This window comes from Mauremys reevesii, linkage group 4 (genome assembly GCF_016161935.1).
Source record: "Mauremys reevesii isolate NIE-2019 linkage group 4, ASM1616193v1, whole genome shotgun sequence".
NCBI lineage: Eukaryota > Metazoa > Chordata > Testudines > Geoemydidae > Mauremys > Mauremys reevesii.
This window is the reverse complement of record NC_052626.1, coordinates 30,813,831-30,833,289: the sequence shown is the minus strand read 5'-3', so window position 1 is coordinate 30,833,289 and position 19,459 is coordinate 30,813,831. Positions and strand designations below refer to the sequence as shown.

At 46.5% G+C, this 19,459-nt stretch overlaps 2 protein-coding genes across 21 annotated transcripts in view; one reads left to right on the top strand and one right to left on the bottom strand.

Annotated features, from left to right (window-relative positions):
- RPS6KA5 (ribosomal protein S6 kinase A5) overlaps positions 1-2,268 on the bottom strand; it is a 165,387-nt gene extending 163,119 nt beyond the window's left edge. For 4 of the 6 annotated variants that reach the window (XM_039535741.1, XM_039535736.1, XM_039535737.1 and 1 more), the window contains exon 1: positions 1,762-2,112. Coding sequence is in view for 1 of the 6 variants with exons in the window: in XM_039535734.1 (XP_039391668.1) it covers positions 1,762-1,834 (73 nt within the window). In the remaining 5 variants the exon portion in view is untranslated. The other 2 variants (XM_039535739.1, XM_039535738.1) reach the window with 2 other exon arrangements.
- A 211-nt stretch (positions 2,269-2,479) lies between these two features.
- Positions 2,480-19,459, top strand: part of DGLUCY (D-glutamate cyclase) — a 97,868-nt gene continuing 80,888 nt past the window's right edge. For 5 of the 15 annotated variants that reach the window (XM_039534367.1, XM_039534365.1, XM_039534357.1 and 2 more), the window contains exon 1: positions 8,460-8,658. In XM_039534367.1, coding sequence (XP_039390301.1) covers positions 8,640-8,658 — 19 coding nt within the window. In that variant the 5' untranslated portion in view covers positions 8,460-8,639. Of the gene's footprint in view, positions 2,972-8,459; positions 8,659-16,502; positions 16,553-19,459 lie in introns of those variants that run through there. The other 10 variants (XR_005597530.1, XM_039534362.1, XM_039534360.1 and 7 more) reach the window with 3 other exon arrangements.

The window sequence follows — 19,459 nt, the reverse complement described above, 5'->3', positions numbered from 1 at the left end:
AAACATTTCTTTATTCCCTATACCATCTTTGTACAACTGTGTTGGTCAGATACAGTCTTACTTTTTAGTGTTGTGAAGCAGTCTGAAAACTATAAAATAAAGTTGTATTGTGTTTACACCTACCACACGACCTCACACACCACCCTATCTCAAAACTGAAGGTGAATTTGTTCTGTATCTACACTCTTTAAAAAAAACCCTGCAACCCCTATATAAGGTGGTATGGATCTAGCTGTCAAAAAAGACTGCTTCTCTCTCTGTGCTGCAGTGACAGTTAAGGTAAACTGGGGAGCTTTTGTACACAGTCCCTAGATCTGAATGTCTGAGAGTGGGAATCTGCACTTTCTCAGTGGCCTGTCCTTGACTATTGAATTTGCTTTCACAAGTGGTCTAAAGACGGAATCTGTTACACTTTGTCTTGTAGGTTAAGACCTCTCTCTTCCTTTTTCTTAACAGAAGTACCATGTTACTGTTTTGTGGTGCAGCTAATTTTACTTTATTTTGGGGCTGAAGGGGAAAGGAGAGAGGGCTATTGTTTTTCTGGTTGGCATAGGTCACAGGACATGGATTGTTTTAAAATACTGTGCATGCATTTTGTCTATGTCCTTGTGTGCATTTTGTAAACTTAAAATAAGCCCAAAACTTCCTGTAGCATTCAAGTTACTTGAAGACCGCTTCGAAAACAAGATACCAAAATCATCCATAAAACCACAACTTAGAACAGCATTCCTACTGTGTTTTTTAACACTATATAGTATATTTTGTTTGTGAAAATATTTCCACACAGGGTTTTCAAACAGCTACCTAATTATGAGGAGGTTTGAAGACCCAGGCAGAAAAGTCAGAGCATCTAACAGCATACCAAAAAAAGCTGTACTTGCCATAGCTGAGGACACTTAATGATGCTTTAGAAAAAGAAAGCATGGAATTTTGAGTGGGCGGAAGGGAAACTGGTGAATACTATAGTAAGTTGCAGTGTTTTGGATCATTACTTCTTAAAAAAAACACCTTTTAAAATACATATACAAGAACTAGAACTCAAGTCCACACATGGGAAGATATGGTGAATTTATGGTAGGCAACAGGCAGTCTCCAGCCATTTATGCCCTTCAAAACCATCAGACACTACACGTTAGGGAAAATTAAAAATCACCAAAACTCAATACTAATATATATATACATATTTTTTAAAAGGCCCCTTTCCCTGTTTCACCTCCCCATGCCAGGCCATTTCGCCTTCTCTTTTCCCAGTTCTTTCCCAAGCGCCACAGCTCCCTCGAATCTCCCTTCTCTTCCCCCCTCACCGTCCATGGTCAGCGCTTCTCTCCAGTCACCAACCCCCTTCTCTCCGGCCTCTTCTTGGAGCCGCCACCCCGCGCTCCCCTTTCCACCGGTCTTCTCGGTGTCTCTGTCCCCCATACTCCCTTCTCCGCTCAGCCTCCGTCTCCCCCGTGCCACCTCTCGCCCGATGTCCCCATTTCTCTCCATCGATGGCCCTACTCTACCGCTCCATTTACCCCAGCTCATCCTGCCCCACGCTAACGTCCCCAGCCCTGCTACCCCCCGCACGCCACGACCCCCATCCCAACCTCGCGTTGCCCTCGTAACCGTTCTCTGACTGACACCCGTGCCCTCTGCTCACTCCGCTTCCACCGGCCTCGTTCATGGCTCACCCCCGCCCACCTCGGCCCTTACCAGGCACCCCCACCCCCGCCTGGCCGTCACCCCCTCTCCGCCCCGGGGCGCTGTGCGGTCACTCACCGTTCTTCAGCTCGTGCTTGACAGTGAGGAGGGGCAGCTCCCCTTCCTCTGCGGAGCCGGAGGGTCCCTCCATTTTCTCACAGGCTCACCACCCCCCGCCCCTCTCTCTGCCTCCCGCCTGGGGTGTGCGTGTAGGGTCACCGTGTTTGGCAGGATTTTATTGTTCAGAGACGTATTTGCGGGTTAAAAGCCATAACATTAAACAAAAAAATAATAAAAGAAACATTAAAATTCCGCCTCCCCAAAATCCAGTCCCTGTAGCTCCCCCCTCGCTCCGGCTCCCCTCCCTACCCAACAGCAGTGGGGTGGGGACCCAGCCCCGGCGGCGGGATGGGGGGGGGCTATGCGAGGAAGAGGAGACTCTACTCACTGTTCCCCCGCCCCTCATTTCTCTAGACCTCAGAGAGGAACGGTGGAGAGCTGAGAGCTCATTGGCGCGCGCGCCCTCACATCGGGCGACGGTTGGTCAGAGAGCGTTGGACATTCGGTCCCCACCCCCTAGCCGCCGAGTGGCGCGCTGCCCTATTGGTTCACAGGTTGCGCTAATCGCTTGCTCCTCCCCCTTCCTTTCTGCCGTTTCCCCCGCCCACCCGCCGTTTTATTTGTAAACATTCCCTCCCGCCTCCTGAAGTGGGCGGGTGCTAGGTCGCCTGGAGATGAAGGGACGACGCTGACTGGCTCCTTGGGACTGCCAGTCATTCTAGGCTGAGAGAGGGAGGAGTGCCCCCTCCGGCTCGGACCTCTCATACTTCTGGGGAAAAGAGGGGCGCGGTAGTGGGGGAAGGGAAGAAGATGTTCCCCCCCCCGAGGCGTCCCTGACTCGCCTAACCCCGAAAAGCGGACACGGCTTCTGCCGCCATCGGGTCCGCCAACCCCCTAATGGGGGAAGTGGGAGAAGAAAGGGGAGGGGTCGCCCCGCCCCCTGCTGCTGAGGGGGAAGAGGGTTCCCGGCTCTCGGAGATGGGAATACTAATGAGAGCGACAGAGCGAGACAGGAGCATTGAGCTGGCTGCCCGGAGCACAGCACCGTGCGCTAGCTACTCAGTAGTATTACCCCTCAGGGAGTGAGGACCCCTCGAGCTAACTTCTGTGCATCTGCAACAAAACGGTGGGACCCGTCCCAAAGTCCTTAATATCTACATACCGAGAGCCAAAAGCTGGGTGCAACGAGGAGGTTGGAGAAACACATGGTAACAGTTAAAGGATAACGGTAAGTGTAATAAACAGCGGTCACAGCACACCAGCTGACTAGCCTTTCAAAATCAAGTGTTTTGTAGGTTCTTTGGCAGAGGTGAATTTTAAGGAGACCACTCGGTCCCAGCAGCATGACCTGCAGCAAAGGGAAATGCCAATATGCAATGTACTGTATCAGTCCCAGTGACACATCCTGCAACAACATTAGATGTTAGATATCCTAGCTCCATTCCAGCGATGCAGCAAAACCCAGTGCTCTATCTTGATCCTGATAACACAACCCACAGCAAAGCCAAGTCCCCCAGCATGCAATGCATCCTCTCTCTCACAGCACCACAGCCCATATCTATTTATTTAGGTGCATATACTGTAGCAAAGAGACTTCAAGCTCCCAGTATACAATTTGCCACATCAATATGAGCAGTATGGTGACTGGAGACAACAGGTAGTGGCACATATAGGAGATGTGGATCAGCATTCATGTCCGGCTCCCCATCTGTGCCCAGCCCAGGCTGGGAAAGCTAATGATCTAACCACCATGGTAGCAAATGCACATTGCACATATGCTTAGAAGTGGCACATATTCCACCTCACCTCATTTGGCTTTCCTGAAGAGCACAGAAGTCAGGAGGTAAGCCAATCCAAACAGCATATGAATTGAAACTGCTTCTCCCAGATCTTTGGCACATCAGCAGAAGCAGATGCTGCTCCTTCCACTGAAAATAGCAGAGATGTACTTAGGATTGGGGAATGCAGCTTCTAGGATGCAGCTAGAGTAGGCACTCCTGTATGGTACCAGGCTCAGGAACAGAAGAGAAAATCATCTGGCCCAGTCTTATGTTGCAAACAGATTAAGATCCAGTTTCAATACAATCAGCCTTTGCACTAAGACAGTGTTGGCACCTCTTCTGGTTTTACTAAGGGCTTGGCTACACTTACAAGTTGCAGCGCTGGTTGAGGCTTTCCAGCGCTGCAATTACACCCCGTCCACACTTGCAGGGCACAACCAGCGCTGCAACTCCCTGGTTGCAGCGCTGGCTGAAAACCCATCCGGGTTGGGGTATAAGGAGTGCAGCGCTGGTGATCCAGCACTGCTCATCAGGTGTGGACACTCACCAGCGCTGTAATTGTCCTCCAGGGAATAAGGAGTTATCCCAGAATTCCTGTTCAGCCACTCTGCTCATCAGTTTGCACTCTACTGCTCTTGCCTCAGGTGACCCGCCCATTAAATGCCCCGGGAAATTTAAAAATCTCCTTCCTGTTTGCTGCAGCCAGGTGTGTGTGGAGTGCAATCAGTTAATCTTTACAGGTGACCATGCCTCCACGCGGCAAACAAGCCCCAGCATGGAGCACTGGCGAATTGCAGGACCTCATTAGTGTTTGGGGGGAGGAAGCTGTGCAGTCCCAGCTGCGCTCCAGCCGTAGGAATTACGATATCTTTGAGCAGGTATCAAGGTCCATGCTGGATAGGGGCCATGATCGGGACGCACTACAATGCAGGGTGAAAGTTAAAGAGCTGCGGAGTGCCTATTACAAAGCCCGCGAGGGTAATCGCCGATCCGGAGCTGCCCCCACGACCTACCGTTTTTACAGGGAGATGGACGCGATACTTGGGGGTTACCCCACTGCCAATCCCAGGACCACGATGGACACTTCTGAGCAGGGTGGGGGACAGGAGGAGGAGGAGGCGGAGGCAGCGGTGGGGGGGAGGAAAACGCGAGTGAAGCTACTGGGATGGGGGAAGACACCCCAGAGTCCCAGGAGGCATGCAGCCAGGAGCTCTTCTCAAGCCAGGAGGAAAGTACCCAATCGCAGCAGCCAGCAGTTGCAGAAGGACAAGCATAGCAGCGGGTTACCGGTAAGCGGCTTTTATTTTCTGGGTGGAAATGTTTCTGGAGAGGAAGGGGGGTTAGGGCTGCATTCATGCCAGCCTAGATGTGGAATAGCCCATTGATGTGGTCTATCACGTCGCGGTAATCGGCTGCAGTAATCTCCTCAAAAGTTTCAGCCAGAGCGTGGGCAATATGCCTGCGCAGATTTATAGGGAGAGCCACTGTGGTCCTTGTCCCAGTCAGGCTAACGCGTCCGCGCCACTGTGCCGCGAGGGGTGGGGGACCATTGCTGAACACAGGCAAGCTGCATAGGGTCCAGGGCGGAATCCACATTGCTGTAGAAGAGCCTCCCGCTCTTCCCTAGTGACCCGCAGCAGGGAGATATCTTCCAGGAGTAACTCCTGTGAAAAATGTTGGGAGACTCTTTAGTGAAGATAGTGATAGGGAGATAGTGAAGATCACCCCTGCAGCTGCATCTTCACTCAACCCCTCTATCACTTCAGCTGTTCGGTGCACTTACCCGAAGCAACCAGCACCCCTCTATCACTCAAGCCCCACTTCTCCCTCTATGCAGCACCCCTCACTCACCATTTCATGTCTTCTGTTGTGTTATGTGTGTGGTAAAAGAATGCTAAAGTGAGGACTAAGAACTCCTTCAGTGTGTGGGAATTTCTGTCTGGAGATAATGAAAACAATGCTACCCTGTTAAATGTTGTCATTTCTGCCTTTCTAAAGTGACCTTGACTTCTGGACTGACCAGATGTACCACAGCACAGAAACTGCAGAATTTGAGGAAAAATCCCCAAAGGGCAAGGAGGACATGCTGAAAACTGTTATTGCTCACTCTGCTAGAGAGAGTAAAAACTTGCAGGAGTGGAGAGAAAAGGAAAGCAGGATCCGCAAGAGAAATGCAGTGGCCAAGAGGAAAAGCACAGAGCAGCTGCTAAGCATCCTGTCGCGCCAAGCGGACTCTATCGAGTCACTCGTTGCCATGCAAGCAGAGCACTACCGTGCTACTCCCCCACCCCACCCCCCGTCCCAAATGTGTGCTCAAACCCCACTTCCCCACCATCCAGGTTCTTACCACCACCAGCTGCCTCCAACACCTGTACGTTCACCAACCAGCCCTGATAACTACAACCCTTACCCTCTGCACTCAACCCCCATCACCATGCAGTTTATGCACCCTGAAGTGCAGGATTCATTGCACAGCACTCCAGACAGGACATATGCAAACTTGTGACTGTGCAGTTCACCAACCCACACCCCTGCCCTCTTGTGTTCATGAAATGTTGTGTGTGTCTGTCTGTCTGTCAAGGAAGTTTTTTTCTTTTCAATAAAACAATTTGGCTTTGAAAACAGTCTTTATTATAGCAGATAGTGAAAGATACCTTAGCCCAGTAAAGAAAGAGGCACTGCAAATCATTTTAGGGATAATAGAATAACAGTGTAAACAGTGCACTTCACTCCCATGCAAGGCAGCAAACATGACTGTTGGCTTTCAGCCTCAAGTTCTTCCCTCAAGGCATCCCTAATCCTTGAAGCCCTGTGCTGGGCCTCTCTATTAGCCCTGCTCTCTGGCTGTGCATATTCAGCCTCCAGGACTTGAACCTCGGTGGTCCATGCCTGACTGAATGTTTCACCCTTCCCTTCACAAATATTATGGAGGGTACAGCAAGCGGATATAACCGCGGGGATGCTGCTTTCCCCCAAGTCTAGCTTCCCATACAAGGATCTCCAGCAGGCTTTTAAACGCCCAAAAGCACACTCCACAGTCATTCGGCACCGGCTCAGCCTGTAGTTGAACCGGTCCTTGCTCCTGTCAAGCTTCCCTGTATAGGGTTTCATGAGCCAAGGCAGTAACGGGTACGCGGGGTCTCCAAGGATCACAATGGGCATTTCGATGTCCCCTACTGTGATCTTCCTGTCTGGGAAAAAAGTCCCTGCCTGCATCTTCCTGAACAGGCCACTGTTCCGAAAGATGCGTGCATCATGCACCGTTCCAGGCCAGCCTGTGTAAATGTCAATGAAACGCCCACGGTGATCCACAAGCTCCTGGAGAACCATAGAGAAATACCCCTTACGATTAACATACTCTGATGCCAGGTGTGTGTGTGGGGGGGCCAGAATAGGAATATGCGTCCCATCTATCGCCCCTCCACAGTTAGGGAAACCCATTTGTGCAAAGCCATCCACAATGTCCTGCACGTTCCCCAGAGTCACGGTCTTTCTTAGCAGGATGCGATTAATTGCCTTGCAAACTTGCATCAACACGATTCCAACGGTCGACTTTCCCACTCCAAACTGGTTCCCGACCGACCGGTAGCTGTCTGGAGTTGCCAGCTTCCAGATTGCAATAGCCACCCGCTTTTCCACCGTCAGGGCAGCTCTCAATCTTGTGTCCTTGCGCCGCAGAGTGGGGGCGAGCTCAGCACACAGTCCCATGAAAGTGGCTTTTCTCATACGAAAGTTCTGTAGCCACTGCTCGTCATCCCAGACTTCCATGACGATGTGATCCCACCAGTCAGTGCTTGTTTCCCGAGCCCAAAAGCGGCGTTCAACGGTGCTGAGCATTTCCGTGAATGCCACAAGCACTGTAGTGTCACACGCGGCAGGCAAATCGATATCAATATCATCGTCGGACTCCTCACTGTCACTTTGGAGCTGAAGGAATAGCTCGACTGCCAAACGTGTTGTGTTGGCGACACTCATCAGCACAGTCCTCAGCAGCTCGGGCTCCATTTCCCATAGAAATCGCGATTCACACACAGAGAGTAAAACAGAAAGACACTCACAATGGCGCCAAACGTTGCCGGAAAGACTGAATGCTGGGATGTGAAGCGATGCACCACGGGGCGTTGGCACAGGAAGCGGAATGACCCACACACTTCCTTCCCCTTCCCACAATACTCAGCGCCAAAATGGGACGAGGTGCTCTGTGGGATAGCTGCCCACAATGCACCTCTCAATACAGCACTGCAAATGCTGCAAGTGTGGCCACACTGCAGCGCTGGTAGCTGTCAGTGTGGCCACACTCCAGCGCTGGCCCTGCACAGCTGGACGACCAGCGCTGCAACTTGTAAGTGTAGCCAAGCCCTAAGAGTCTCACACAACGTGGTGCTTTTCTTAAAGATCGTGCTACAAGAATCAAGATGTCAGCTTTAATTTTTTAAAATAGTTTCTTGTCCTCATGGTTATGGAGAAAAGCTTGAAAATGTGAAGCATATATACTTTAAAGTCTTGAAAACTAAAAGGCAAATAAAGAGAACCCAAAAATTATGATTTAAAAAAAAACCTCAATTTTTAAGCCAGTCATGATACTTTGGGGTCTAACTCATGATTTTTTTAACACTTGGGCTCAAAACATGAGGCATTTCTGCTGAATCAGGCATTCTCATTGCCTATGGTGTTATGATCTGTAGTATCAGTGAGATGCACCTAATATTAAAAACAATGGTATCTTCAGTCTGTTTAGTTGCATACAGATTAGGTGCAGCACTGTCTCCTGGCAAATTGTCAGTGCAGGCCTTAATTGGACAGGCTGTTAGAATATCCCTGTTTAAAGGGGATGGGGAGGTAAGGGAAGAATGATGGATATAGTTTTGGAAAGAGTGTGTATATGTCTTTAAATACATGTGTGGCTTAGTGTTTCCTGTTTGCATGTAACCTTAATGTAGAAGGAGGAAGCAGGAAGAGACTTGGGCTGCATGGTGTCAGAGCAAAGTTGTTTTTCCTTAGAATTGCAGCAAATGCAAAAGAGCATTAGATTATTTTCTGGGGAGCAATAAGAGACAGGGTAATATGGAAGACCAAGATTGTGTTTACTTGAAGATAAAACAGCCTTTGCAATAGATGAAAGGCCAAACTAACAGTAAGATTGCTTGTTTACACTATGTTAGACTGTTACCAGATAATTGTTAAATGTGATGGGGAGTGTTATGTGCTGTTATTACACACTGAATATTTTGTGGTATGAGGAAAGGAGAACCTATTATAGAAATACATCAATTCATGAATAGGTATTTGAGTTATGTAATTTGGTTTATTTTCATATGAAGTGGGCTGGGAGATATATTAATAGAAAACTGATTTTTGGTTAATTTTTAAGAAAACAAGAACTATGTGTTTAGAATCATATTAGGCCTTCACCCTCACTTAGGTCTCCACAGCTTTTACATTGTGGAAATAATATGCCACTTGTTAGGCAGATTCCTCTGTTTCCCTCTGACCCAGAGATAATTCTGTTAGTGATAAGTAAGGCTAAGTTTTAGTCAGAGGTATTTTTAGTAAAAGTCATGGGCAGGTCACAGGCAGTAAACAAAAATTCACGGCCTGTGACCTGTCCATGACTTTTACTATATACCCCTAACTAAAACTTGGGCCAGAGGTGCGCTGCGGGGGGAGGTCCCGGTGGCAGGGGCATGTGGCCTGGGACTCCTGCTGGTGCTGGGGGGCACGGTGGTGGCGCACAGCCCCGGGGACCCCTGCTGGTCCTGGGGGGGAGGGGGGCAGGCTCCCTACCTGGCTCCAACCTGCATGTCCCTGCAGCTCCTAGGGGGAGGGGTAGCCGGGGGGCTCCGCATGCTGCTCCCGCCACAAGCACCAGCTCCATAGCTCCCAGTGGCCCGGAACTGCAGCCAATGGGAGCTGAGTTGGGGTGGCAGTTGCAGGCAGTGTGCGGAGCCCGCTGGCCCCTCTGCCTAGGAGCTACAGGGACATGCCGGTGGGAGCCCCAGTAAGCGCTGCCCAATACTCCAATCCCCTGCCCCAACCCTGAGCCCTCTCCCACACCCAAACTGCTGAGCCAGCCACACCAGCTGCTGCAGAAGTCACAGAAAATCATGGAATCTGTGACTTCCATGACACACATGCAGCCTTAGTGATAAGGTACAGCTGCATTAGATTTACAGTTATGTATTGCAACATTTGTTTTCAGTCACGCTGTTTGTTGTCCTTTGTTTATGTCCTTGCTGTACCATTTGAAAGATTTGCTATTGTGTATGAGTATTACTATGCCATCTACTGGTTAGAATAACAGGTCTGCTCATTTTTTACTTCATTTCCCTAATCAGAGTTTGACAAGATGGTGGACCTAACTATAATAATTATTTATTGAGTACTGATTGTGCAGTTGGAGCACTGTGTATGAGCAAAACTGAGCTTGACTTTTGGCAATTCTCACTTTATGTCTATACTTTTTGACTTCCAAGCTGTAGCTTTCTTTGCTGATGTGTCCCTTTTTTCTGTTCCTTGTATACTCTCTTTTTACTCCTAATGTCCTTTTTGAGATGGCTATTCAGCAAGTTAGAGCTGGAGCCTTTCCCTGTAAGTTTTTTCACCTTATTTGGGATGCAACTTGCAGGTAAATTTTTGCTCCTCTGACTTAAAGAAATTCAAAACCTCCTACAAATTTAAGTCCCTGAGCTCTTCCATCCATTTGACTTCACTAACTAGTTCCCTTAGTTTCCCAAATTCTGCCATTTTGAAATTGAATACCTATTTCTAACCTGTTTTTGAGTCTCTTTCCATTTAAATTTAACTGGATTACCTCATGATCACTCAGTCCAAGGCTTTCTTCTATAGTCTCATCACTGTTTACCCAAACCAAGTCTAATGTAGCATCACCTCTAATTGTTCAGTGATTATTTGGTGAAGAAGAAACCTGTTATCTAGTGCCTCACTGGGCCTTACCATTATTAGTAGAGATTAACTTCCAAGCTATAGATTGGAGAAGAAAGTCTCCCATAATGACAATTTGCATTAGTTCTCTCTTTAATAATATTAAGAGACTTCTATCCATATCCAAAACTGACCCTGGAGGTCTGTATCAAATCCCTAACACTAGCACAATAGAACTTCTTTTTACAATCCTTCCCCATAGTGATTTTGGCCCAAATGGATTCTGTTTAATTTGTTATCTCTTCTCGTTTCTTTACAATGCTATCCCAGTATCTTTACTTCTTTCTCTCCTGAACAGTATGTACCCATTAGTACCTGTATTTCAGTCATGACTGCTATTCTGCCATATTTCTGTTATCCCTTTAACAACCTGCATTGGTGGGTCTAATTCCTCTATTTTGGTGCCAAGGCCCCTCATGTTAGTTTACAAATATGATTTTTTTTCTTGACTTCAACCAATTTCCTAGCTGGATTGGGCATAGTCCTTTTGCTGTCCCTACTCCTATCTTCTGGTTTCCCTTATCCATTATTATTATATCTCTTGCTTACCTGCTTTTCCTTTCCTGACTGTTAAAACCAGGTATAAGTAAGTTCCTTCTTTCCTTCTTCTGAATCTTGCGTATAGTCTCCCCTGGTTTCTTCCTGCAGACTGCTGCTGGCTCATGTTCACACTTTCTCTGTTAGAGATTGAATGTATAATAAAATGCTAATTTGCAGTTACTTTCAATGGCACTAATCACGTTTGACAGTTCTGTTCAATTTAGGCAGAGAGCCCAGTTCTGATAGACTCCAATGAAATAAACTTGCTTCTGGTAGTCCATCTCTTACTCTACATTTTGCTGCTTTACAGTTTACATGAATACACACAGGCAGCCACTGTCATTTTTAAAGGCACAATGTCAATTTTAAAAAAAGTTCAAGTTAAATCTGTTTTCTAATAGAGTCCTATTTAAATTGCATGCGCTCATTTGTTGGATTTTTTTTTAATTTCTGAAAAATATTCATAAGGGTTACTGTGCTCCTCTGGGGATATTTATAAGGGTTTTTTCAGCAAGGGAGAGAGAGCAACTCAGGCCTCCAATCCTGAAAGTTATTCTGCTTGGTTGCATCCTGGCACACCCACATGGAGCCCCAGTAATGTCAGTGGGGTTCCATATGGATGCAAGAGTCTATCCACACAGAACAACCTAATGGATGAGTGCCTTATTGGCTATACACTGGAAAGAGCGAAACAGTATACAAAGTCCTGTCAAATACACAGTTTATAAACTGAAAAACAAGATTGTCTTTCACTAAATCTTAAAGTACATAATTTTCTGACAAAGATGTCGTTTTCAAGTTGGTGTGCCTTAATATTAGAGGGCTTTGCCTGAGCAGCTTGGAAAATACCAAGGAAGTTTCTGATGCAGAGACAGTTTTGTATCAGCAAATCTGTTATACATACATTCAATATAGAGAGCTATATTTTTTAATCTGCTTAGAAAATATTTTACATTAAAATTGAAGCCATCTATAATTCTGAGTCTGTAACTTTAGTAGGCCCCTTTTCACTACCAGTGAATACTGCTTGCTCTGTAGTGCTTCTGCAGCAGTCCCAGCTGCAGGAGGCATTGCGGTGGCATAACTGCAACCAGGTTGTATTTTGCCCTGCAATGGCCTATTTGGCCCTTGTAAAAGGAGCACAAGAAAGGCAATGTGATAGCTGGTCTAGCCTGCACGTGGGCTAAACTGGTCCCTGGCAGCCCCAAAGAAAAAAGGTGCAAGCCACCTCCCCTCTGTCCCTACACTGGCAAAATTATAGACAGAACTAGTAGCACCTCTTACAGCAGGAGTCGGTAACCTTTCAGAAGTGGTGTGCCAAGTCTTCATTTATTCACTCTGATGTAAGGTTTGGCATGCCAGTAATACATTTTAACATTTTTAGAAGGTCTCTTTCTATAATATATAACTAAACGATGGTTGTATGTAAAATAAAGAAGGCTTTTAAAATGTTTAAGAAGTTTCATTTAAAATTAAATTAAATTAAAATGCAGAGCCCCCCGGACTGGTGGCCAGGACCCGGGCAGCGAGTGCCACTGAAAATCAGCTCGCGTGCTGACTTCGGCACCTGTGCCATAGGTTGCCTACTCCTGTCTTACAGTGACGGGTGCAAAATACTTTCAATTACAAGATCTTGTTTTCAGATGTTTATAGATTTCAAAAAATTTCAGTCTGAACAGTTAAAGTTTGCAAAGAGTATCAGCTAAAGTGGTTCAGCCATGTCAGAGAATGAGGCAAGGGTCCTCTAGAAAAAGGAAGTTATTTGATTGTATAATTAAAGACCAGATCATAATTAAGGCTAAGTTTTAGACACGGGTATTTTCAGTAAAAGTCATGGACAGGTCATGGGTCGTAAACAAAAATTCACGGCCCATGACCTGTCCATGACTTTTACTATACACCCCTAACTAAAACTTGGGCCGGGGGGGATTTGGGGGGATGGTCCCAGGCACCGTGGGTCTTAGGAGTGGTGACCTGGGACCCTTGCTGGTGCTGGGGGCGGGGAGGTGGGTGGCGGTGCATGGCTCATGACCCCTGCTGGCACTGGGTGGGTGGGTAGAGGGCAGGCAGCTGCACGCAGCCCAGGGTGGAGGGAGAGGGACAGGTGGTGGCATGCGTTCTGGGACTGGTGCTGGGGGGGCTGGCAGGCTCCCTACCCGGCTCGGACCAGCATGTCCCTGCAGCTCCTAGGGGGAGGGGCAGTCACGGGGGCTCCACATGCTGCTCCCGCCGCAAGCACCATTAGCCAGGAACTGCAGCCAATGGGAACTGTGGGGCGGTGCTTGCAGTCACATGTGTCATAAATAAACAGATCAGGGTTAAGGTCTCTTTTCCCTGGAAAGGGTTAACAAGCTCAGTAACCTGAGAAACACCTGACCAGAGAACCAATCAAGGAACAGGATAATTTCAAATCTCTGTGGAGGGAAGCCTTTGTCTGTGTTTCTTTGTTTGGCTCTGAGAGCTCTCTTTGGATCTAAGAGAAGTCAGTCATGTCTCCAAGTTCTCCTGGAGTAGTTTCTACTATTAAATAGTGAGTATTAATTAGAAAGGTGAATTAGTCTTATAATTTGATTTCTACATTTGCAATTGTGTGTTTTGATAAAGGAAATTCTTTATTCCTGTTTGCTGTTACTTTGCTTTCACTGAGAAAGAAAGGGGGAGGGGGGGATTCTCTCCAGAGATTAATAAGTTTAGACCCTGTATGGTTCTATCTTGGATTACAGAGACAAGTTACTTTCTTTTTATTCTTTAATAAATTCTTTTCTTTTCTATTAAGGACTTGTTTGGTCTTTCCTTGGGTGGATTCTCAGGGAAAGAGAAGGGGGAGGCGGGGCCGCCCAGAGGGGGGGGCAAGAGGGGCAATTTGCCCCAGGCCCCGCGTCCCGCAGGGGCCCCCACGAGTGTTTTCCGGGGCCCCTGGAGTGTTTCCCGTTTTCCCGCGGCTCCGGTTGAGCTCCCGCAGGCATGCCTGCGGCAGGTCGACCGGAGCCCGGGACGAGTGGATCTGCCGCAGGCATGACTGCGGAGGGGGCGCTCGTCCCGCGGCTCGGCTGGACCTCCCGCAGGCAACCGGAACCGCGGGACCACGGCACCCGCCGCAGTCATACCTGCGGCAGGTCCGCTCGTCCCGGGCTCCGGAGCCGCGGGAAGACGCCCCCCAGCCACGCGCCTGCTTGGCGCGCTGGGGTCTAGAGCCGCCCCTGAGCGGGGCCCCCCGCCGCCGAAGACCCCGGGCCCCCGGAATTCTCTGGGCGGCCCTGGGGGGAGGTATCCCTCTGTAGTTAGATCCCGGTATCTCTCCTAGGAAAAGGGAGGGGGAGGAAGCAGGGGGAATGGTTTATTTCTCCTGGGTGTAAGAACTCCATGGATTTGGGGCTCTTGGAATCCCCTAGGATTTTGGGACTGTGTCTCAATCCACATATCTGATTGAGTGGTGGCAGCTTACTAGATCTAAACTAGAATTTTAGTTTAGAGGGAAACCAAGTCAGGTCCCCACATTGGAGTCCAACAGTTCCAAGTGGGGGTGAGACCTATGACATGGTGGGCAGCAGTGAGGGATTTTTTTCTGAACCAGACAGCCATTGCTATTCTCTTCTCCTTAAGCAGGACTGCAGGTTAGGAGGGAGAGATACCCCGAAGGCAAACAGACAAGGTTTTCTAACTGGCTTTGTTAGAAGGAGTTTTTTTTCAGCTGGGCTAAGCTGAAGGGAGCTATTCTCTTCTTCTAGAGCAGGAAAGCAACCTGAGAGAAGAGGGAGTTTACAAGTATTCAGTTTCTAACTGGTATTGTTAGAAGGAATCTTCAGCCAGGTTGGCTGGAGGGAATTGAGTTTCCAGCAGGCTTTGTTGGAAGCAAGTTTCTTTCTGGTTGCTTGGACAGGCAGCTTGAGGAAAAGGGAGTTTTGAAGCAGTTTTCAGAGTTAGAAGCAGTTTCAGCAGTTTGGCTGGAGGGAATTAGTTTTTCTAACCAGGCTTTTGTTACAAGGAAAACCCTGCTGAGAGGGTACTTAGCAATTTGCAAAAGACAGTGGCAAAACCAGTTTTCCTACCTTCTTGGAAGCCAGGAGGGGGAGATTTTTTTTTTTTTTTGGAAACAGATTTTCAGCTGGGTTTAGCTGAGGGAGATAAGGTTTTCTAACGGGCTGTGTTAGAAAAGAATTTTTTTTCTTCTTCTTTTCTTTTTTTTCCCTTTTTTCTTTCTGTCTGCTTGAAAAAACAGCTAGGGAAGAGGTGCAAGTTTTTCTAGGAGGCTTGTTAGAAAGGACCCCCACTGTGAGGTACTTAGCAAGTTGCTAGAAAATCATCACCATGTGGAGCCCCCTGGCCCTTCTGCCTAGGAGCTGCAGGGACATGCCGGTGTGAGCCGGGGACCCCCCCAGGTAAGTGCCACTCCGCACCCGTATGCTGTGCCTTAGCCTTGAGCCGCCACCCACACACCCAGACTGCTGCCTCCGCTGGCCCAGGGGCTGCCCAGCTTAGACAACACCTGAGCTAGATGCACCGGCCACTGCAGAAGTCACGGAAGGTCACGGAATCCATGACTTCTGTGACCTCCATGAAAGACACGCAACCTTAATCATAATACATATGCATAAGGGGACTGGATTAAGGCTATTTAGGCACCCTTAATTCTGACATTTCCTAATTTTTGAATGCTTGACTTTGCAACCTTAATATTCCTCTAGTGTAGTGGGGGCGGGTTTGTTTTGTATATAGTTACATATTTGTATTGCAGTAACTGTAGAGGCCCCAACTAAGGTCAGCACTCTATTGTGATTGATGCTGTACATGCATATAGCAAGAGACAGTCCCTGCCCCAGAGAGTTTAGATTAAAAAGTAACAGATTCAGGGGCAGTCTACAACAGTTCTCACACAAACATTTTTATATAAGCTGAGTATTCAGTGTGATCAATTAGTGGAAGCAGCAATCACACCCTGGAAAAAGTGGCCTAACAGCTCAGTTATTTTAGAAATAAAGACTTCCCTACACTAACAAAGCTGGAAGTTTAGAACTAGAACAGGGGTCTCAAAGTCCCGGCCCACGGGCCATCTGCAGCCCAAAACCTCCCCACTGCGGCCCATGAAGGAGAGACGCATACAGCCTGCAGTGTGGTGCCGCCCCCCGCAGCTCCCATTGGTTGGGGGAAAGGGACAGAGATATCATCACTAGTCGCTGGGCAGAGTCAGCCATGAAGCAGCATCATTAGTTGCTGGGCAGAGTCAGCCACGGAGGCAGCATTACTTTTTTCCACAATGAATATAAACAAGTCAAAATACCGAACACAACTATCTGATGCACACCTTGCTGCAATCCTGAAGGTTTCAACTGCTCAGTCATTGAGGCCAAACATCAACAAACTGACAGAACTGAAGCATTGCCAGGTGTCTGGCAAACACTAAAAACACTCTGGCAGGCGAAGAATTGTATAAAGTTGTATGACAGTTTTATTATTTCTAAGAAATTCAAAATTAAAAATATAATATTTTCTTTTCAGTGACATTATTGGCCCACTGGGAGGATTTGAGGACTGGCACTGGCCCTAAGGTAAATTGAGTTTGAGACCCCTGGGCTAGAATCTCACCTCCAAGCCAAAGGTAGATGTAATCAAGGCTGCTCTGCTATCTCTAAATGCATGAAATCAACCCTACCTTTGAGAATCAGGAAGGATGGATGGTGGAGAGAGGAAGGGAATCCACATCTGTAGGGTGAACAGAATAACCCTTAAGAGGTCTCTTTTGTGGATTGGAAAGGAAAAGCCAGCCTTTGCTATGGAAGCTATCCTCTTGCATTAATTTAGTCAGTGAAATAATCCAACTGGCTACAATATTTCCTATGTGATATGTGGCATGATCACATATGCAAATCAATAGAACAATGTTGCAAAAGAAGAAACGTGTTTGGTAAAAAACAACCTTTTTCTATGCAACAGTATGGGGTGGCAATAGGATTCCTTAAAACAATTTTCAACCTGTTTTAATATTCACATGTATAGCTGAACATTGGTATGGCAGTGCAAGGCTTGGTGTTGACTATGTGCTGCAAATCTGGGTAAAATGGGTTATGAAGCTATAAAATTCTCCCTTTCCCACCCGATAATTACCTGGCATTAGAATTTTTATTTTACTTTGTTTTTTTGCACAGCAGTAGGAAAAAATACCGTGGGCAGTATCCACATGAAACTTATCACTGGATTTCTGTTGAGAGCTAGCATCCAGCCCAAGAACCAGTTCCAGACCCCAGATATTAAAAAGAGTTGTTAAACTATGTTTGGTTCTAGGGGGAGGTATACTAGGCTGCCGTCAGCACTACATGGAATATTAACATTGTGTACAGAGTCCTGCCAGACCTGGTACACAACAGAGAGAAAGCTGCAGCTGCACACCGCAGACCGCTCACAGCTGCACAACTCCTGAGGTTTCTGATGGGGGCAAGGTGGAAAAGGGTTCCAGGGCTCCCCTTGCTCCTAGTGCAGAAGTTTACTTGGAGTGGGGTGGGAAGCGGGGCAAAAACACACCACATGGACCTCCACACTAATGAAAATTTAAAGGTACACAAATTCTATATTACCTTGTTCATTGTATTCTTCCAGAACATGCATTTAATTCCCAAAGCTCAAAAGTTGGAAGACCAGAAAATATTGCTAAGGTCCCCTTATTCCGGATGCAAACATTACTGCTGCAAGAAAAAAATAATTTCCTGGTTTCCCACAATATGATTTTAAGAGTTAAGGTGACATTTCCAACACAACAGACTCAAAAACCTGCAACCTTAGCTCCATATAAATGAAGTTGTGTGTGTTTGTGTGAATACTATACAATAGTTCCCTAATACTATTCATTTCCCCATTCTTATCTAGTCTTTGTATGTGCATATTTCTTGAGTCTGTAGCCAAACTGCATTATGATTGTCACAAAAGCAGACTGGGTATGTAAATTTGCTGTTTAAAGCATATTTTTTTTGCTGATCTGTCCTAATACTCAACAGTTCTCTTCTTGCTAAAACCACTTAGTGTAATACTGTGAAAGCAGAGGTTACTACTAAGAAATTAATCCAAACCTGAATAATTCTAACAGAAATGGTAGGACTCTGTCAGGAAATGGGTCATTTCTTGAAAAAATTAGTTTAAGTAATAAAGATTTGTTATTGACTATGGTTTAAATCTTCACACCCCAACCTTACCTTAGTCTTACTGCTGTTGTCCTTTTTACACATTGCTTCTCCCTTCAGACAAAATCTTAAAATACAGCTTTTTAAAATCTGTATAGTTATTAATTTCAAGTGATAAAAGTACAAATATTTTACTAGTGTTATACTACCAGCCTCCCAGGCTAAGTAGTCACTATAAGTGAACAATATTAAAGGAGAGCAGAGAGGCAACTCATTCTAATAAAGCAATAATGAGTGATTTCAACTATCCACCTATAAAACTTACTCAAATGTTATTACCAGTCAAGGTTTATAGAAGGAATTTCTCAATAACTTAAACAATTGCGTCTTGGAACAAGTAGTACCTGAAGCGAAGCGATTCTCAACTTAGACCTAAGAAATAGACAGCAATGGGTTCATAATGTAACTGCTGTTGAGCCACTGAGTAACAGTGAACCTAATTAAATTCAAGTATCAGAGGGGTAGCCGTGTTAGTCTGGTTCTGTAGAAGCAGCAAAGAATCCTGTGGCACCTTATAGACTAACAGACGTTTTGCAGCATGAGCTTTCGTGGGTGAATACCCACTTCTTGCATCCGAAGAAGTGGGTATTCACCCACGAAAGCTCATGCTGCAAAACGTCTGTTAGTCTGTAAGGTGCCACAGGATTCTTTGCTGCTTCTAATTAAATTCAACACCCTCTTCAGAGGAATCATACCTATAATTGCCACAATTTTGACATCGAACTCCAAAAAGGTGATTTCCAAAAAAGAGGAAGCTAGTCAATGTGATCCTAAAGTAAAAAATGAGGAAATTAAAATCCTTTGACTGAGCAGAGAGGCCACTTGAACACATCTTAAGAGTCACAGGTGGCACATATATCCCTAAACAAAAAAGGGAGCAAAAAGATCAGAAAGAAAATTAATTAAATGGTAGAGTTCAAGAGGTTATTCTAGACAAACCAAGATCCTTCAGAAAATGGAAATCCAATGATAGTGAAGCCAACAGAAGTGGTAATAAAATGTAAGATGAAAATAGAACTAAGGGGAGGTTTTGAAGAACAAATAATCCCGGGGGGGGGGGAGGGGGGAGAGACAAAGAACTTAATTATGTCAAAAGCGAGATACCTGTGGGGGAATTGTTGCATCTGCTAAACTCCCAAAGAGCTAAAAGAACAATGAAGGAAGAGAACAACATTGCAGAGGAGATAAACAAATTTCTGGTCTGATCTAGTATGGCAGATTTTATGTTCCTAAAATTAGTTTAGGATTTAAATATTTCTTCAAATGTAATGTAAATAAGAATAA